General features: G+C 43.2%; 2 protein-coding genes across 3 annotated transcripts in view; one reads left to right on the top strand and one right to left on the bottom strand.

The window, feature by feature from the left end:
- Window positions 1-15,087, top strand: part of IQGAP2 (IQ motif containing GTPase activating protein 2) — a 398,264-nt gene that overhangs the window by 311,098 nt on the left and 72,079 nt on the right. The gene's annotated exons all lie outside the window — the stretch shown is intronic.
- F2RL2 (coagulation factor II thrombin receptor like 2) lies at window positions 8,371-11,406 on the bottom strand. Its single transcript, XM_077287323.1, has 2 exons — window positions 11,223-11,406; window positions 8,371-10,004 (listed from the first exon to the last, which is right to left on the bottom strand). The coding sequence occupies exons 1-2, from the start codon at window positions 11,281-11,283 to the stop codon at window positions 8,512-8,514; spliced, it is 1,554 nt and encodes a 517-aa protein (XP_077143438.1). The 5' UTR covers window positions 11,284-11,406; the 3' UTR covers window positions 8,371-8,511.

The following is a 15,087-nucleotide window of genomic DNA, read 5'->3' as shown; positions in this document are numbered from 1 at the left end:
CTCACCTAGCCAAATCAGTTCTCATGCTTCGCACTGACGAGGGCCAACAGCCCGAAACACCGTGTCTGCGAATTGAGATACTGATTTGGCTTTTATCCTACGTCATATTGCATTACTCGTTAAAGGGTTGATTGTGACTTGTAGGATCGCTACTTCTAATAGGTGGCGCTATAGAGTTAAGTCCTCTTTTTTTCAGCAGAGGCAATTTGCATATTTATGTTCCTTTAAGCAGTCTGAGCTCTTAAAGGGATTGTCCAGAACTCGAACATTGATGACCTATCCTTAGGTCATTAATATATGATCAGCGGGGGTACGATACCCGGCACCCCCGCCGATCAGCTGTTCCTGATGTTGATGGCTGCCGGAACTGACCAGTTATGGAGCTGCACAGAACAGTTCCATCAACTGTATAGTGGCCGCAGATGGGTACTTCATGTTCGCCACCTATACAAATCAATAGGGACTAGATGTGCAGTATCCTGCTATGGCCTCTATTCCATGCACAGAGCTGTGCTGTGGAGCTCCATAGCTTAGCAATTCCGGTCGCCGCCGACACCTGGCACAGCTAATTGGTGGGGATGCCGGGTGTCGCCACCTCGCTCATAACATATTGGTGACCTATCCTAAGGATAGGCCATCAATGTTAAAGTCCTGAACAACTTTAGATACACTAGATTCCTTGATAGGGCGTTGATCCAGGGAACTAGTCTGACTGCCGTATGTGGAGTCGGGAAGGAATTTTTTCCCCAATGTGGAGCTTACTCTTTGCCACATGGGTTTTTTTTGCCTTCCTCTGGATCAACATGTTAGGGCATGTTAGGTTTGGCTATGGGTTGAAATAGATGGACTTAAAGTCTTCCTTCAACCTTAAAAACTATGTAACTATGTAACTCCTTTAAAAATATTACTCCCTTGAAAAAACACTTTAAATGACCGGAATCTTCAAAAAATGATCCTACAATAACAAATAGAAAAAGGGGGATACAGTCTCTTACTTTTCCCATGTCTAGGGGTATGTGCACACGACGTCTTTTGCAGTCCAACTCGGGGACGGACACACCATTGGTGTACCCTGTGGAGCTGCACAAGAAATAAGAAGGCTCACTACCAACTCCAAAGCAGTAAGCAGCTTTTGTCACAGACACAAAGAAGGGCCAAAATACTGTAAGGGGTGACAGAGACTGGTATATGCCCCCACTCCTTTAAGCACGTCCCGGTTGAAGCTGGTACTAAATGAAGTATGTTCAATGTGTATATACTTTCTGTTGTTTTGTAGCACTGTTATGTTCTTCATGCTACCATCTGCATATTGTAAATAGGGAAAGTGCACTATGTTAGCTAGGACACTAGATGGGGACACCTTAACACACAATAGTGTACATGTGTAATGGTATAGGAATAGAAACTTGGTACAGTAAATAGTTAATATAGGAGGGGCCAGCTGTGATTAAGATGGGAGCATTTCCTAAAAGTGTTCAGAAAAGCCAGGGAGCTGAAACAGCTCAGGAGGGGCCAGAGAGCCCAGACAGTCCCAGAGGGCCCTAGGCCCGGGGCAACATAATGGGCCCCACAACGTTTAAGGCAAGGAACCCAGCCATGCAGGGCCCAGTGGGGCAGGACTACAGCCTAGCAGAAGTGTGACATAAGTGGTGAAGCGGAGGCTACAGTGAAGGTCCAGGCAGTACGGGGGCTCAGGTGGATCATCATGTGGCTGCTCACCGCATGGGCTGATGCCCTCCCATCCACTGTGAAACGGATGAGGGAACTCCCAAGTACAGTGAGTCTAAACAGGGAGGACGCTGCGTTACCGCAAGAGGCGGTAGGACCCGGGCACGTCCTGAATGTCATATAAAGAAGTGCAGGGAAAGTGGAGAATGAGGACTGTATGGAACCCTATGCTGATGTTGTATTTAAAGAGGATGTGCTGCGAAGAGAAGGTGGTTATCTGTTTAAAGCTGAACCTGAACTCTGTCTCTATTTGTGCAACAACACCAGCAACAGAATTTCGGCCGCTCAGATGGGACCCTGATGGTGCAGATGATGTAGCCCGAAGGCACACTAAAAAGGGGACATTGTTTTCATGTGGCGGGAGGTCAGGGCGCGTGTAAGCAGATATGCTCAGCCACGACTACGGCCCTGGCTCTCCCTCACAATACTCACAATACTGTTTTTGCATAGGCGCCTTGTTCTGTCTTTTTCCCTACTGCACTGACATACCCGCCATCTTTTGTTACTGGTAGACCTTTCAGGCATGCTCCATCAATGCAGCTTTACGTCTTTTTTTTTATTTTTTTTTTACTTATATATAATTTAGTGAGCGTCTGGCAAGGTGAAAGCCGCCTGAAGAATAAACCGGCCACTTCTTTTGACAGTCTCACATTTTTGGAAACCTGAAGTGGTTAAAATAAGTTGCGAAGACTGAGAATATGAACAGCAAGTGGTTTTGATACAGAAATGCTTATATTCATTCTTCTTTATATTTGAGCGCTTTTTTATGCGGGTTACACTGTGTGCCCACCTAAAATGACGTATGCCCTGATTCATCAAAGCTTTTATGGCCAAAAAGTGGCGTAAAAGCTTAAAGTCACAAAATTGTGGCACAATTCAATAGTGAGCCAACATTTTGCGAGTTTTGCCACTTTCATGCCAGTTTCTCTCAGCTCTGCGTAAATGGACATAGTTAGGGCAGAGCAGAGGCGTAACGTCATAACTTGTTTAATTCATGACGAGCTGTGTCATTCTCTACGGCCGAATTCTTACTCCAGTTTAGTGAGATTTTTTGCGTGGTGCACAGAGGCGCACACCACTTGACAAATGCTCCAGATTCATTGAGGTGTGTACCTCTTCATCAGTCAACAGCGTCTGACTCTAACTCCCCTTCCTCATCAAGACCAATGAGAAAATCACCAGTGTTGCTGAATCAGGCTGTAGTGTGCACATAGCCCAAGACTGCATACAACTAGATGGGAGGGAGAGTGGAGCGCCCGCTAGGACTGTGGGGTACTCAGTACAGGGTCCGGCGGTACTTAAAGGGGTGGTCACAGTGGCAATGACCCGGTCCGTGGCCCTGGGCATCCAGTCAAAAGGGGATGAATGGAAGTGGAGAATAAAGTCTATAAAGGATAATTCATGATGCCACCTGTGGTATTCGGCCAGGGATGGCCGACACTGCTTAAAGGGGTCCACTGGGGCTGATGGAGTTGCAGTAGAGTTGGTATAGCTCCCCACAGGTAGTTTAGTCCCCAGGGCTACCGGTACAGTTAGTGAGAGGGATGATTGACGATGGGGTGCAGGACTGAGGGTGCAGGAAATAATTACAGGACACAGGGATAACAGTTTCCTTTACCTTTTAGGTGATGGTGGGGTCCAGGCAGCCTGCAAACAACTTGGGATCCACCTAACCATGTGGGTTCGGAGGCCTTCCTTCTGTGCTTTGTACTCTGACCCTTGCTGCCTGAAGCTCTGCACAAGTCCTCTGTGTCTGTACTTCCAACCCGTATGGCTGACAGCCTGAGCCTGTCTTGGGCACTGCCTTCTCACTGGCAGCCCCAGGCTCCTGACCTGCTGTGTTGCCTCTGGGTGTCAGTTGGGGCCAGGAGACTTGGAATCTCTTGCCCTCTGGATTTGATGGCTGAGTATGCCATCCTCTCACCACCACGTACTCCGGTGTCCGGTCTCTTTGCGCTTTATCTTGGGGTGAGCCCAATCACAGCTCCAGACCCCAGGCTCCTCTCTTGCTTCCTTTCCCTTCAGTGTCTCACACTTAACTCACTAACCCCACCGCCAGACCGGAACTTATAGGGAAGCTACCCTGAAACCGGGTTTAGAGCTCCCCCTTCTGGTCTGGAGTTAGGAAGGTGTTGTATGTTTGTATTACCTGATTAGGGAATCCCTCCTTGCGTCCAGGCATGACATCACCCTCCCCGTGAGGAAGGTAACGCCATTGTGGCATTCTGACTCCTGGGGTGCCACATTAGCAGCAAGGAAAAAGGTGAATTGTGGAATGTGTGCGAAAAACAACACACAACTAAGGCCAAACATCACCAGTAACCTGCACTAAAAAACATGCATGCATTTCTTGGAGTGCAGATAGATTACATTTTTCCCATGTACAGACAGATTCAATAAAATATACAGGTCACTACTAATCAAAGATAAAAGAAAAAAAATCTAATTATCATAAATAAACTTTTATTACAATATAAAATAGCTTTTAGAGTACATATAATATTACTTTTAATATAATTGCAGGGAATAAATGATAAATGTCAGCATAGTATATCACAACTACAGACCCCTTTGTTATGTCGTTGCAATGGACAAGTCTTTTACCTGTATGTGACTCTTGTAATGCAGGAATTCGGTGTTGGGAATCCGAGCACGTCTGTTCCTGTCACCTTCGGCCTCTGAACAATACTGACAGATTGTTACACTGTAAAAACATGTAGTTCTCCACCTTTCCATCTGCCCACTTGTTACAGTAAAGCTAAACCAATTTTTTTTTTTAAGGGACTGCATCCTTGTTTTTATTTTTTTACTGATAAAATATTTCTATTTGTATAGTTTTTTTTTATATTTTATATTGTATTTTTTCACGATTTTGAGGACATCATTCTTGTCAAGACCAGAGATTTGTTTTACAGCAGGCAATCAAGGCATACAGAAAAAAAAAAACTTATTGACTTTTATGGATCAGTGTTGTGGGCGTGCTCTGTGACATGTGCAGAGGTCACTCTGCAGGGAGAGTAAGGAATAGCATCGTCTTTTGACTGGTTGCATGGTAAGGCCGGTGTCACACTTGCAACTGCAATGCGAGAAACTCTCCTCAATACCCGGCACTCGGGACCGGAGTGTGCGGCCGCATGTATTTCTATGCAGCTGAACGCTCCGGTCCGAACCGCTGGCGGTAGTGCCGAATATTGAGGTGAGAGACTCACGCGAGTTTCTCGCGTTGCACTTGCAAGTGTGACCCCGGCCTTAGGTAGAATATTCCTTCAGTTTTATGTTAGAGCTACTGTTGTTCATTGTGGTCTTTGACAGCCAACATTGTTGCTCCCCACTGTACATAGTAAAAAGAAAAAAAAACACAGGACATGTTATCCCATTGTAAAAGATCAGAAGCTAATGTAACAGTTGTGGTGTTTCACAATTCATTGATAACCAGGGCAAAAAAAAAAAGTTATGTGTGCAATCTAAAAACCTTCTTTGTTGATCAAGAAGATGGCAAAAACCCCAATAAAGCCATGCTAATTACACTATGTTGGGGAAAAATAGGGTAAGCCCTAAAGGTACCTCTAATTTTCTATTCTTTTTTTTTTTCCTTAAACTTCTTCAATAAATTGACCATGACAGTATGTTACGGCACACAGTTCCATAATCTCACTGCTCTTAGAGTAAGCGTTGTTTTAATTTTTATTTCATAAATCAATAGTACACATGAGAATGAGAAACTTTCTAATATATCTTATTAGACAAATCCTGGACTGATCATACTCTAAATGTTCAATTCACTTGTGAAATCTGTCTTCAGTGAAGACAGATTTTTAATATGTGGAGATAGGAGACGGAAGTTGCTGCTGATAATATTTCATGCAGACCGGAGGAGGAGTAGATGGCTCGCTCCTGCCCATCCCTTCTACATAGGACTTTATGAGCAGCAACTGACATCTCCTACCTCCATTAAGTAAAAATCAGTCTTCACTGAATATAGATTTTACCGGTGAATTGCGAGTTTGGAGTATGAATAATCAGTCCAGAAGGAGAAAGAAGCTAATTTCTGTAGTAAGATATATTGCAAAGTTTCTTATTTATTCTATTCTCATTTGTATTAATGATTTATGAAGTAAAAATTAAGACTCCTTATTTTTTTTCTCTTGATGTAGAGGATATGCTCTTGTTATCACTACAGTATAAAAAGATTACTAGAAAGATCTCTGCTTTATAAATCTTAATAATCTGGTCATAAGAGTAACCTAGACTTGAAATGTCCGGGGAGTATTCTACAACACTGGTTAAAAAAAACCCTACAATGAACCCTTCTTCCCACTAAACCTGTGTGTATGTAGTGTAGTGTAGTGTGAGTGTTAGTATACTCTCCTACCACCACCTTCTCTGGGATCCAGCGCTGTTCTGCTCCTCTTCTCAGTGATGTCACCACTCTGCAAACTCTCCAGGTCACACTGCGCTATGCTTGACCCCGAAGTAACTTTTATAACATTAGCCTATAGAGTCCTAACGAGGCGCCATAGACTTCTGGCTCACGAATAGACCATACAGTGATCCGGAGAGTCTGAAGTGTGGTGACGTCACTGAGAAGAGGAGCAGAACAGTGCTGTATCCCAGAAAAGATGGCGGTAGGTGAGTATATTAATACACTGACAGTATACTACATGCACACAGATTTAGAGAGAAAAAACAGTTCATGAGAGGGCTTATGTAAAGAGGTTGTGCAGGCGTGCCTTACCTTTCAATTTCATATCCTGCATGGAGAGACATCGCTGTACTCTGGGTGGTGCATTTGCTAAAGCATTCAGTAAGTCTTGCACACAGGTCCTTTTAATTAGAATTAGATCTGTGCACAAGGCTCGCTGAGCTCAGGGAAAGTGCTTCATTCATTGTAACACCGAGCATTCTGTAATTTCTCTCCACAGTTCATGGCCGACCAGGCAGAGTTTGCTGGCACAGCCTCTTTAGTGGTTACATGCTCGAAATAGGATATATCCGGGACTTTGTGAAAGATAAAATAATGTGTCTAAGCACTGACAGACAGGTAGTTTCTATCTACGTGCCTGTTGTGCCCGGCGACTCGGCTGCCTGTGCTGACATCACATTGACAGAGCGGCGGCTTCTCTGCTTCGCTCTGTTGATGGTGAGGGACTGTGACGTCATTCTGATTTCCAGCCGAATTCCCACTGCCCAACTGGGGGAGCCGACTGCCAATCAGAATGATGTCGGAAGCCACTCCTGGTCAACTGCGCAGGGCGGAAAAGAAGGGGGCCGCTCTGTCTATGATTTTTGTTTTCCACACAGTCCTGGATGTATACTTTTAAAGAGGACCTGTCATCAGGACAAAAGTGGTCTGTTTTTACACCTATTTAATTCACACTGTTCCCCTGCAGATTCAGGGTTGTTTTTTTTTTCTTAATTTTCCTGCTGCTCCCTTGAGCATTCCAGTTTTTTCTTTACTGTCCACTATAGAATTCCAGAGATACAGGCCTTTTCTTAGGCATTTTCTAATTTTTTTGGTCTTCACCAGGGCAGCGCTGCTCGCAGTATAATTACCAATATCTCATCAGCCATACAATAGAATACTCGTGAGAGCTGCAGGAATAAAATAAGAGCAAAAACTGGCCATAAATACAACTTCAGCAATATAACGTCATATTTCTTGTGAAAATATACTGGAAATGCTATGTTACTTTATTTGGACAGTGTTAGGACAGCTGCACATTACACCTACTGGTGTTTCTCATCACATCTCATTTCTAAATCAGTGGGCATTAATATGGAGTTAGTCCCCCGTTTCTCAGAAGGCTTTCATGGACCTTGCTTTGGGCACAGTCATGCTGGAACAGAAAAGGGCCTCCCCCAAACTGTTCCCACAAAGTTGGAAGCTAAAATTGTCCAAAATGTATTGGTACGATTTCCCTTCACTGGCACCGAAAGATCTAGGCCAACTGCTTTTAAAAAATAGACCCATAGCATTATACCTTCTTTACCAAACTATATAGATGGCACAGTGCAGTCGGGAAGATGACATTCTGGCTTTTGCTAAGCCCAGACTCGTCCATCAGATGCTAGATAGAAAATCATAATATAACACTACAAAAAAACATGTTTTGACTTCTCCAGAGTCCAGTGATCGCGGCTTTACACTACTCCATCTGACGCTTAGTATTGTGCTTGGTGATGTCAGGCTTTATACAGCTGCTTGTCCATGGAAATCCATGTCATAAAGCACCAAGAGTGTTGTTGTTATTCTTACATTAGTGTTCGAGGAGGTTTGGACTCTGCAGTTTTGTAGTCAGGAGAGTGTTGATTCCTCTGCTCCTCAACACTCAAGGACCCCGTTCTGAAAGTTTACGTGGTCTACACTCAATAGCTGAGTTGCTGCAGTTCCTTCCACTTTTCAATAATACCACTCAAAGGTGATGGTGAAATGTCATGAGCTGACTTGTTCCACAGGTGGCTCCTATTACAGGAGTAATGGCAGAAGGCATTGGTGAGGTGAAGGATGTTACACACTTGCGGTAATAGGACTGAATGAAAACCCAAATTAAGTGAGTAAGACGTGTCCCAATACTTTTGTTCATATAGTGGCTATTCTTTCAGCACGTCACATAATCCAACAGTCAATACTTTCATGTCCAATGGCTGATACTTGTAAAGTGCTACTGAGCCCAAGTATTTTCCTTGTATTGGAACATTCCCCTTTTATTTTCTTCAGTTCCACAACTGACCAGCAGGTGGCACAATAATATTGGTTACCGAATACGAGCCGGCTGGCCAGGGCTAGGAAGCGAGCAGGGTCATGTGCGTTTCTTTCTGCACTTTAATAATGTTAGTGTATTTGTTGGAAGACTTCGTAATTTCAGACATAAGAAAATAAAGGAATGGATCTAGACAACTGTTCAAACTGCTAAAACATAATGCGATGAGATAGCTCACATATGTGTCGTCCATCTTGGTGTAATGATATCTGACTTGGTGTATAATGAGGATGATGTTACTTGGAGTGAAGCACAGGGCGAATATAATCAGAATCAGGATGGTAATTTTTAGGTACAGATACCATTTCCGGTTATGTGTCCCTAAGGTTTTTATGATTGAAACATAGCAAAATGTGATCACCGAGAACGGAATAAGGTATCCGAACACGGCCAGTGATATGAAGAAGGAGAACTGGAAGACATCAGCGGAGGTCTCATAGAAGTCACTGCAGGTGACTCGGGCCGGCTCCTGTAAATTGTACGTTTGTTGGTTTATGAAGAATGGTGTCATGAACATGAAGACCGTGATCCACACAAAGGCGCATAGGAGGAGGGCACAGGTCCGCTTTGGTAAACTCCTGTATATGAAGGGATGGACTATAGCAATGTAGCGGCTGATGCTGATACACATGAGGAGGAGGATTGAACAATACATGTTTCCATAGAAGAAAATTGTCATGATGCGACACATTGGTTCTCCAAATATCCAGTTGTTGCCATTCAAGTGGTATGCAGCTCTAAATGGTAGCACGAGGCAGAAAAGCAAGTCAGAAATGGCAAGGTTGGTGTAGAATATTGCAGTGCAGACTGTTCTGGTTCTAGCAAAAAGCATTTTTAGGATTATGGCATTAGAAGGTATCCCGATGAGCGTGACCAAGATATATATGGCTGGAATTAGTTTTGTACTAATAGAACTTTTCAAGTACAACAAAGTAGCGTTGGGGGCCGTAAAATAAGTATTTTTTAGCTCCGTGTTGTAGATAGAACTTGATACCGGCTGTTTAAAGATGTCATGATGACCTGATGATGTCTCTGAGCCTTTTGGTACGGAGGACGGTTTTAAGGTTCCAAGTCCTGAAGAAAGCTGTGGGGTTGTGTGTCGTGAAGAAGACTGTGAGGCTCTACGATCTGAAGAAGGCTGTGAGGCTCTACGATCTGAAGAAGGCTGTGAGGCTCTACGATCTGAAGAAGGCTGTGAGGCTCTACGATCTGAAGAGGGCTGTGAGGCTCTACGATCTGAAGAAGACTGTGAGGCTCTATGACCTGAAGAAGGCTGTGAGGCTCTACGATCTGAATAAGGCTGTGAGGCTCTACGATCTGAAGACGGCTGTGAGGCTTTACGATCTGAAGAAGGCTGGTAGGCTTTACGTCCTGATGAAGGCTCCAAAGCTCCGCGAGTTGATGTGTCCTCTGAGATGTTATCAATCTTCTCATACTCTTGTTTCTTCACCTGTAATCGAAAAGTCTTTGGGTTCACAGTATGAACTTTGTTTTTCTCCACACTTGAATCATTACCTGGCAATTAAAATATACATAATTTTATTGTCATTTTGGCCAATTATTGAAGTGCCCAAAGCTTAATTCAAAGGGTTACGGTAGCTAGAAACTTTATTCTTAATTCATATATAACATATCATTTTGCAGTAATTACATCCTTCATCTCAGATGTCCCAGATGGCTATTTTTAGGCTGGGGAGAGCCAGATATCAATCAGCTGTCTGCTTTACCTTGACTGGTTATCAAATATGGGGAGGACCCCATGCTGGGTTTTTTACATTATTTACATAATTTTAAAAACGGCGTGGGGGCCTCTCTACTTTTGATAACCAGCCAAGATAATCAGCAATGAGAATCCAGTGTTCGGAGTCCATGCATGGACACTGGTGACTTTTATGTACCCCAAACTATTTATGATTGCTTACTTTTATGGTCCGTGATCTCTGATCAATATTTGTAGTAGAGCGGTAACTGTAGCTCAAGTATGATCATTATGGTGAAACTGTAACATGCTAATTATTTTATAAGAAAGCACCATCATATTCCACGGCAATCTACTGACCTCTTCATCACTGTCCGCATTGGGGCTCACAGTCTACATTCCCTATCAGTATGTTTATGGAATATAGGAGGAAACCTGAGAAGCAGGATGAAATGCACGCAAATACGAGGAGATGTTGTCCTCGTATGAATATGAACCCAGGACCCCAGAGCTACAGTTCTAACCATTGATCCACTGTTCTGCCCACATACCATGATCACAGGACTAATTTTAATACTCTGCAAGTACACAATGAAGCTTTCAGTAACGTGAGATCTAGAAAATTGCAAGGAATTGAACACGGTCTAGTAGATAGTGTATAATATCTAGTTAACCTAAGCTTGAGTTGTATGGATGTAAAATGTTGGTCACATGGAAAACTTATGTGAACCCCTCACTGTTCTGCCAGGCGGGCTTCCTGGAGGTCAGACCACCACTGATCAAACATTCATGGTCTATCCTGAAGAACCTCTTCAAAATGTATATAGACCTATATTGTCCTGGGAATGATCACTAGAATTAATCAGTCTACAAGGAAATAAAGTGCATTTGACTATTACAACCTACAGTAAAACCAGATGTTCTTGTTTTTATGATTTTGCAATCTTACACTCCGATGCTTACTGCGACTTGTGTGTTAACACGATACTTAGGAGGATCAGATTTTATATACAGATATATATTTATCTACTCACTGGCTATGCTGTGGGCAGTCACGGACAGGAGGATCAGAGCCAGCAGGGCTTCCATTTCCATTCTTAGGGGTTTTTTATTCCTTTTTTCTTCACTTCTCCATAGTTTTCGATGTCCTGGAGAGCAGGGAGTGTAGTCTCCTCTGTGGCTTCATGCCATATGTCTTTTGTCAAACAATGCAGGAGCTCAGTAGGCTGCGTAATGTGCTTCCTCCGCCTTAAACCCATAATGACGCATGCAAACATACATGACTGGACAAAGCTACAGGAAGAAATAAAGTTTTTAAGGTGTCTCTTAACTCTTCATGATCTGGCTCCCTCAGTTTAATGAATGCCATTTGCACGGTAAATATGTTTTCAAGGAACATCAACATTTTTGCAATCTGAAGTCTCTGGTCTGATGCCATACAACCGCCATAGAAAGTAATAAATGACAATATACAGTAATCTACTCATAGATTAGAAAGGAAACTGCAGAAAGTAAAGAGTTTTTTGGATGTTCATTATTTTAACTGTTTGCAACTATTTTTAATTGTTTTTAGTTTTGTTTTTGCTTCTTTATGATAAGTCTACATATGATATACACTCACTGGCCACTTTATTAGGTACACCTGTCCAACTTCTTGTTAACACTTAATTTCTAATCAGCCAATCACATGGCGGCAACTCAGTGCATTTAGGCATGTAGACATGGTCAAGACAATCTCCTGCAGTTCAAACCGAGCATCAGTATGGGGAAGAAAGGTGATTTGAGTGCCTTTGAACGTGGCATGGTTGTTGGTGCCAGAAGGGCTGGTCTGAGTATTTCAGAAACTGCTGATCTACTGGGATTTTCACGCACAACCATCTCTAGGGTTTACAGAGAATGGTCCGAAAAAGAAAAAAAATCCAGTGAGCGGCAGTTCTGTGGGCGGAAATGCCTTGTTGATGCCAGAGGTCAGAGGAGAATGGGCAGACTGGTTCGAGCTGATAGAAAGGCAACAGTGACTCAAATCGCCACCCGTTACAACCAAGGTAGGCCTAAGAGCATCTCTGAACGCACAGTGCGTCGAACTTTGAGGCAGATGGGCTACAGCAGCAGAAGACCACACTGGGTACCACTCCTTTCAGCTAAGAACAGGAAACTGAGGCTACAATTTGCACAAGCTCATCGAAATTGGACAGTAGAAGATTGGAAAAACGTTGCTTGGTCTGATGAGTCTCGATTTCTGCTGCGACATTCGGATGGTAGGGTCAGAATTTGGCGTAAACAACATGAAAGCATGGATCCATCCTGCCTTGTATGGAGCATCTTTGGGATGTGCAGCCGACAAATCTGCGGCAACTGTGTGATGCCATCATGTCAATATGGACCAAAATCTCTGAGGAATGCTTCCAGCACCTTGTTGAATCTATGCCACGAAGAATTGAGGCAGTTCTGAAGGCAAAAGGGGTCCAACCCGTTACTAGCATGGTGTACCTAATAAAGTGGCCGGTGAGTGTATATTTGCGCTCAGTTGGAGCTGAGTGGGCTGGGTAGGAGCCACTTCAGAACTATTAAAATTAAATCCAAAGAACTGGAAGTAATTTGGTAGGGGGGCATCCACAGAGTTGATAAATTTTAGCGGAAAATATACATTGAAGATTTCCTGCAACATTCAATGCGAAGTCGCATTGTTTCACGTGAAAATTTTGCTGTTGATTTTTCAATATGCACTACGAATTGATAAATCTATGGTAAAAGTCATCAGGATCAATTGACCGCTTATAGAATTAAAATCTGCACACTTTTTTAATCCCATGCAAATGTTTAATTTTCTTGATCAATGTAGATGAGATTTGGTAAAATTGAATCCAATTTGCTGGTACTGTAACTTGGTGAGCATGTGTTAAAACCGACATCAACCAGGGGCACATGCCCATTCAGTCATAAAAAGCGAAGTTTAAAGAACATTTCCTTTCATGGGTTTCTCGAAGTGATAACCATTAGTGTTATTTCTATCTCAGTTGGTGATAATATATTACTAGGCTATGCCGTGACCTGCTGATTACTGAGGAAGCAGCCTCTTAGCCCCCTACCGATCCTGAGAATGAAGGGGCTGCTGCATCTCCTCAGCTTTTCCTCTCCGCAGGGCTGTTTCTTGCCACCCTCTACAGTGAAGATCCAGTCAAGTGAATGAGATCCGCTGCAGTTTCCTGGACAATCATTCTCAGCATTGGGGGGGCTCAAAGGTTGAACCGCCACTCAATCAATGAATGATTATTAATATTTCCTAGAAATATATGATCACTTATGTCATCCGAGTGCAGTTCGATTATCGCAGATGCCGGCAATGGAGAAATTAAGTTCTCCATCTTCTCCGCACCTGTGCTGCGAGAGAATCAGCTCAAACTCTGGCAGAGTTTGAGCTGAGTGTCCTTAGCATATTCGGCCCGATTCTCTTGCAAGAGAGAACATACGCCAGCGAGCTCTTAGCCCTATGTTTGCATGGTTTCCTCCCACGTTCCAAAGACATACTGATAGGGAATTTAGATTGTGAGGCCCAATAAAGGTACTTCACACTAAGCGACTTTGCAGCGAGAACGACAACGATCCGTGACGTTGCAGCGTCCTGGATAGCGATCTCGTTGTGTTTGACACGCAGCAGCGATCTGGATCCCGCTGTGATATCGTTGGTCGGAGCTAGAAGTCCAGAACTTTATTTCGTCGCTGATCACCCGCTGTGATCGCTGGATCGGTGTGTGTGACACCGATCCAGCGATGTGTTCACTTGTAACCAGGGTAAACATCGGGTTACTAAGCGCAGGACAGACATCAGAAGGTGAGTATGTAGTGTTTTTTTTTTACTTTTACAATGGTAACCAGGGTAAATAGATGTTTATCCTGGTTACCCGGGTGCTGCAGGGGGACTTCGACATCGTTGAAGACAGTTTCAACGATGCCGAAGTCGTTCCCCTGATCGTTGGTCGCTGGAGAGAGCTGTCTGTGTGACAGCTCCCCAGCGACCACACAACGACTTACCAAAGATCGCATCGCTGGTCGTAATCGTTGGTAAGTCGTTTAGTGTAACAGTACCTTAAGGACAGTGATGATGTCTATAAAGTGCTGTGGAATTAATGGTGCTATGTACGGTAAGTAAAATAGTTAAATGTTAATGGTCCTCTTTACAACTCCTATGGGCATTAGAGAAAAAGAAAATAGTAAAAATTAGATATCCGGAACAAATGTAATAAAAGATAAAAATACACTAAGCACTCACAACCCTTCTTTGTTCCCATTTCAGGGACAATGATGTTCAGTACTCGCATGTGACCGCTGCAGTTACTCACTGGCTTCAGGGGCCACATACTGTGCTTCCTGACAACATTACTATCAATCAGGTGCCAGTATGGCATGTCATACCTCGTAGAATGTAAAGCCAGACAGGCAAGGGACTGCTGGAGCCATGTAACTGGCAATTTCTTTGCAAGTAAAACTAAAATATAAAAAAAAAATGATGAGAAAAATATTGTTGCCTGGGAGAGTAAAAACATGACAATTTTGCCTTTCTTTGTTCATAAAAAAAAATGTTTGGCTGGTAGATGGATATTATTGCATATATTTTAATGGTTTTGATATTTAATTATAGGTTTACTAAAGGGAGAAATTATTCTTAAAGTGGACCTGCTGCCTTATGAAAAATGGATAGTTTTTGTTATTTTATTCCCACTGCCCTCCTGAGTGTTCCGCTTATTATTTTGTTAAAACCCGTCATACGGTTCCAGAGATTGGGGACTTTTATTAAGTGCTAATTGTTATGGTCCTTACCCAGGACACATGGCTCACAGGATCCTCTGGGGCGTGTCTTTAGGCTGCTCTGCATTATTACCCTGTGAGTCACGCCCCCTT

This window comes from Ranitomeya variabilis, chromosome 1, assembly GCF_051348905.1.
Source record: "Ranitomeya variabilis isolate aRanVar5 chromosome 1, aRanVar5.hap1, whole genome shotgun sequence".
NCBI lineage: Eukaryota > Metazoa > Chordata > Amphibia > Anura > Dendrobatidae > Ranitomeya > Ranitomeya variabilis.
This window is presented reverse-complemented; position numbering and strand designations above follow the sequence as displayed.

Bases quoted from the DNA above. Each gene is read 5' to 3' on its own strand.
- F2RL2 (XM_077287323.1), bottom strand. From the start codon at position 11,283: ATGGAAATGGAAGCCCTGCTGGCTCTGATCCTCCTGTCCGTGACTGCC. The intron at 10,005-11,222 runs GTGAGTAGATAA...TTTAATTGCCAG, and splicing joins GACTGCCCACAGCATAGCCA to GTAATGATTCAAGTGTGGAG.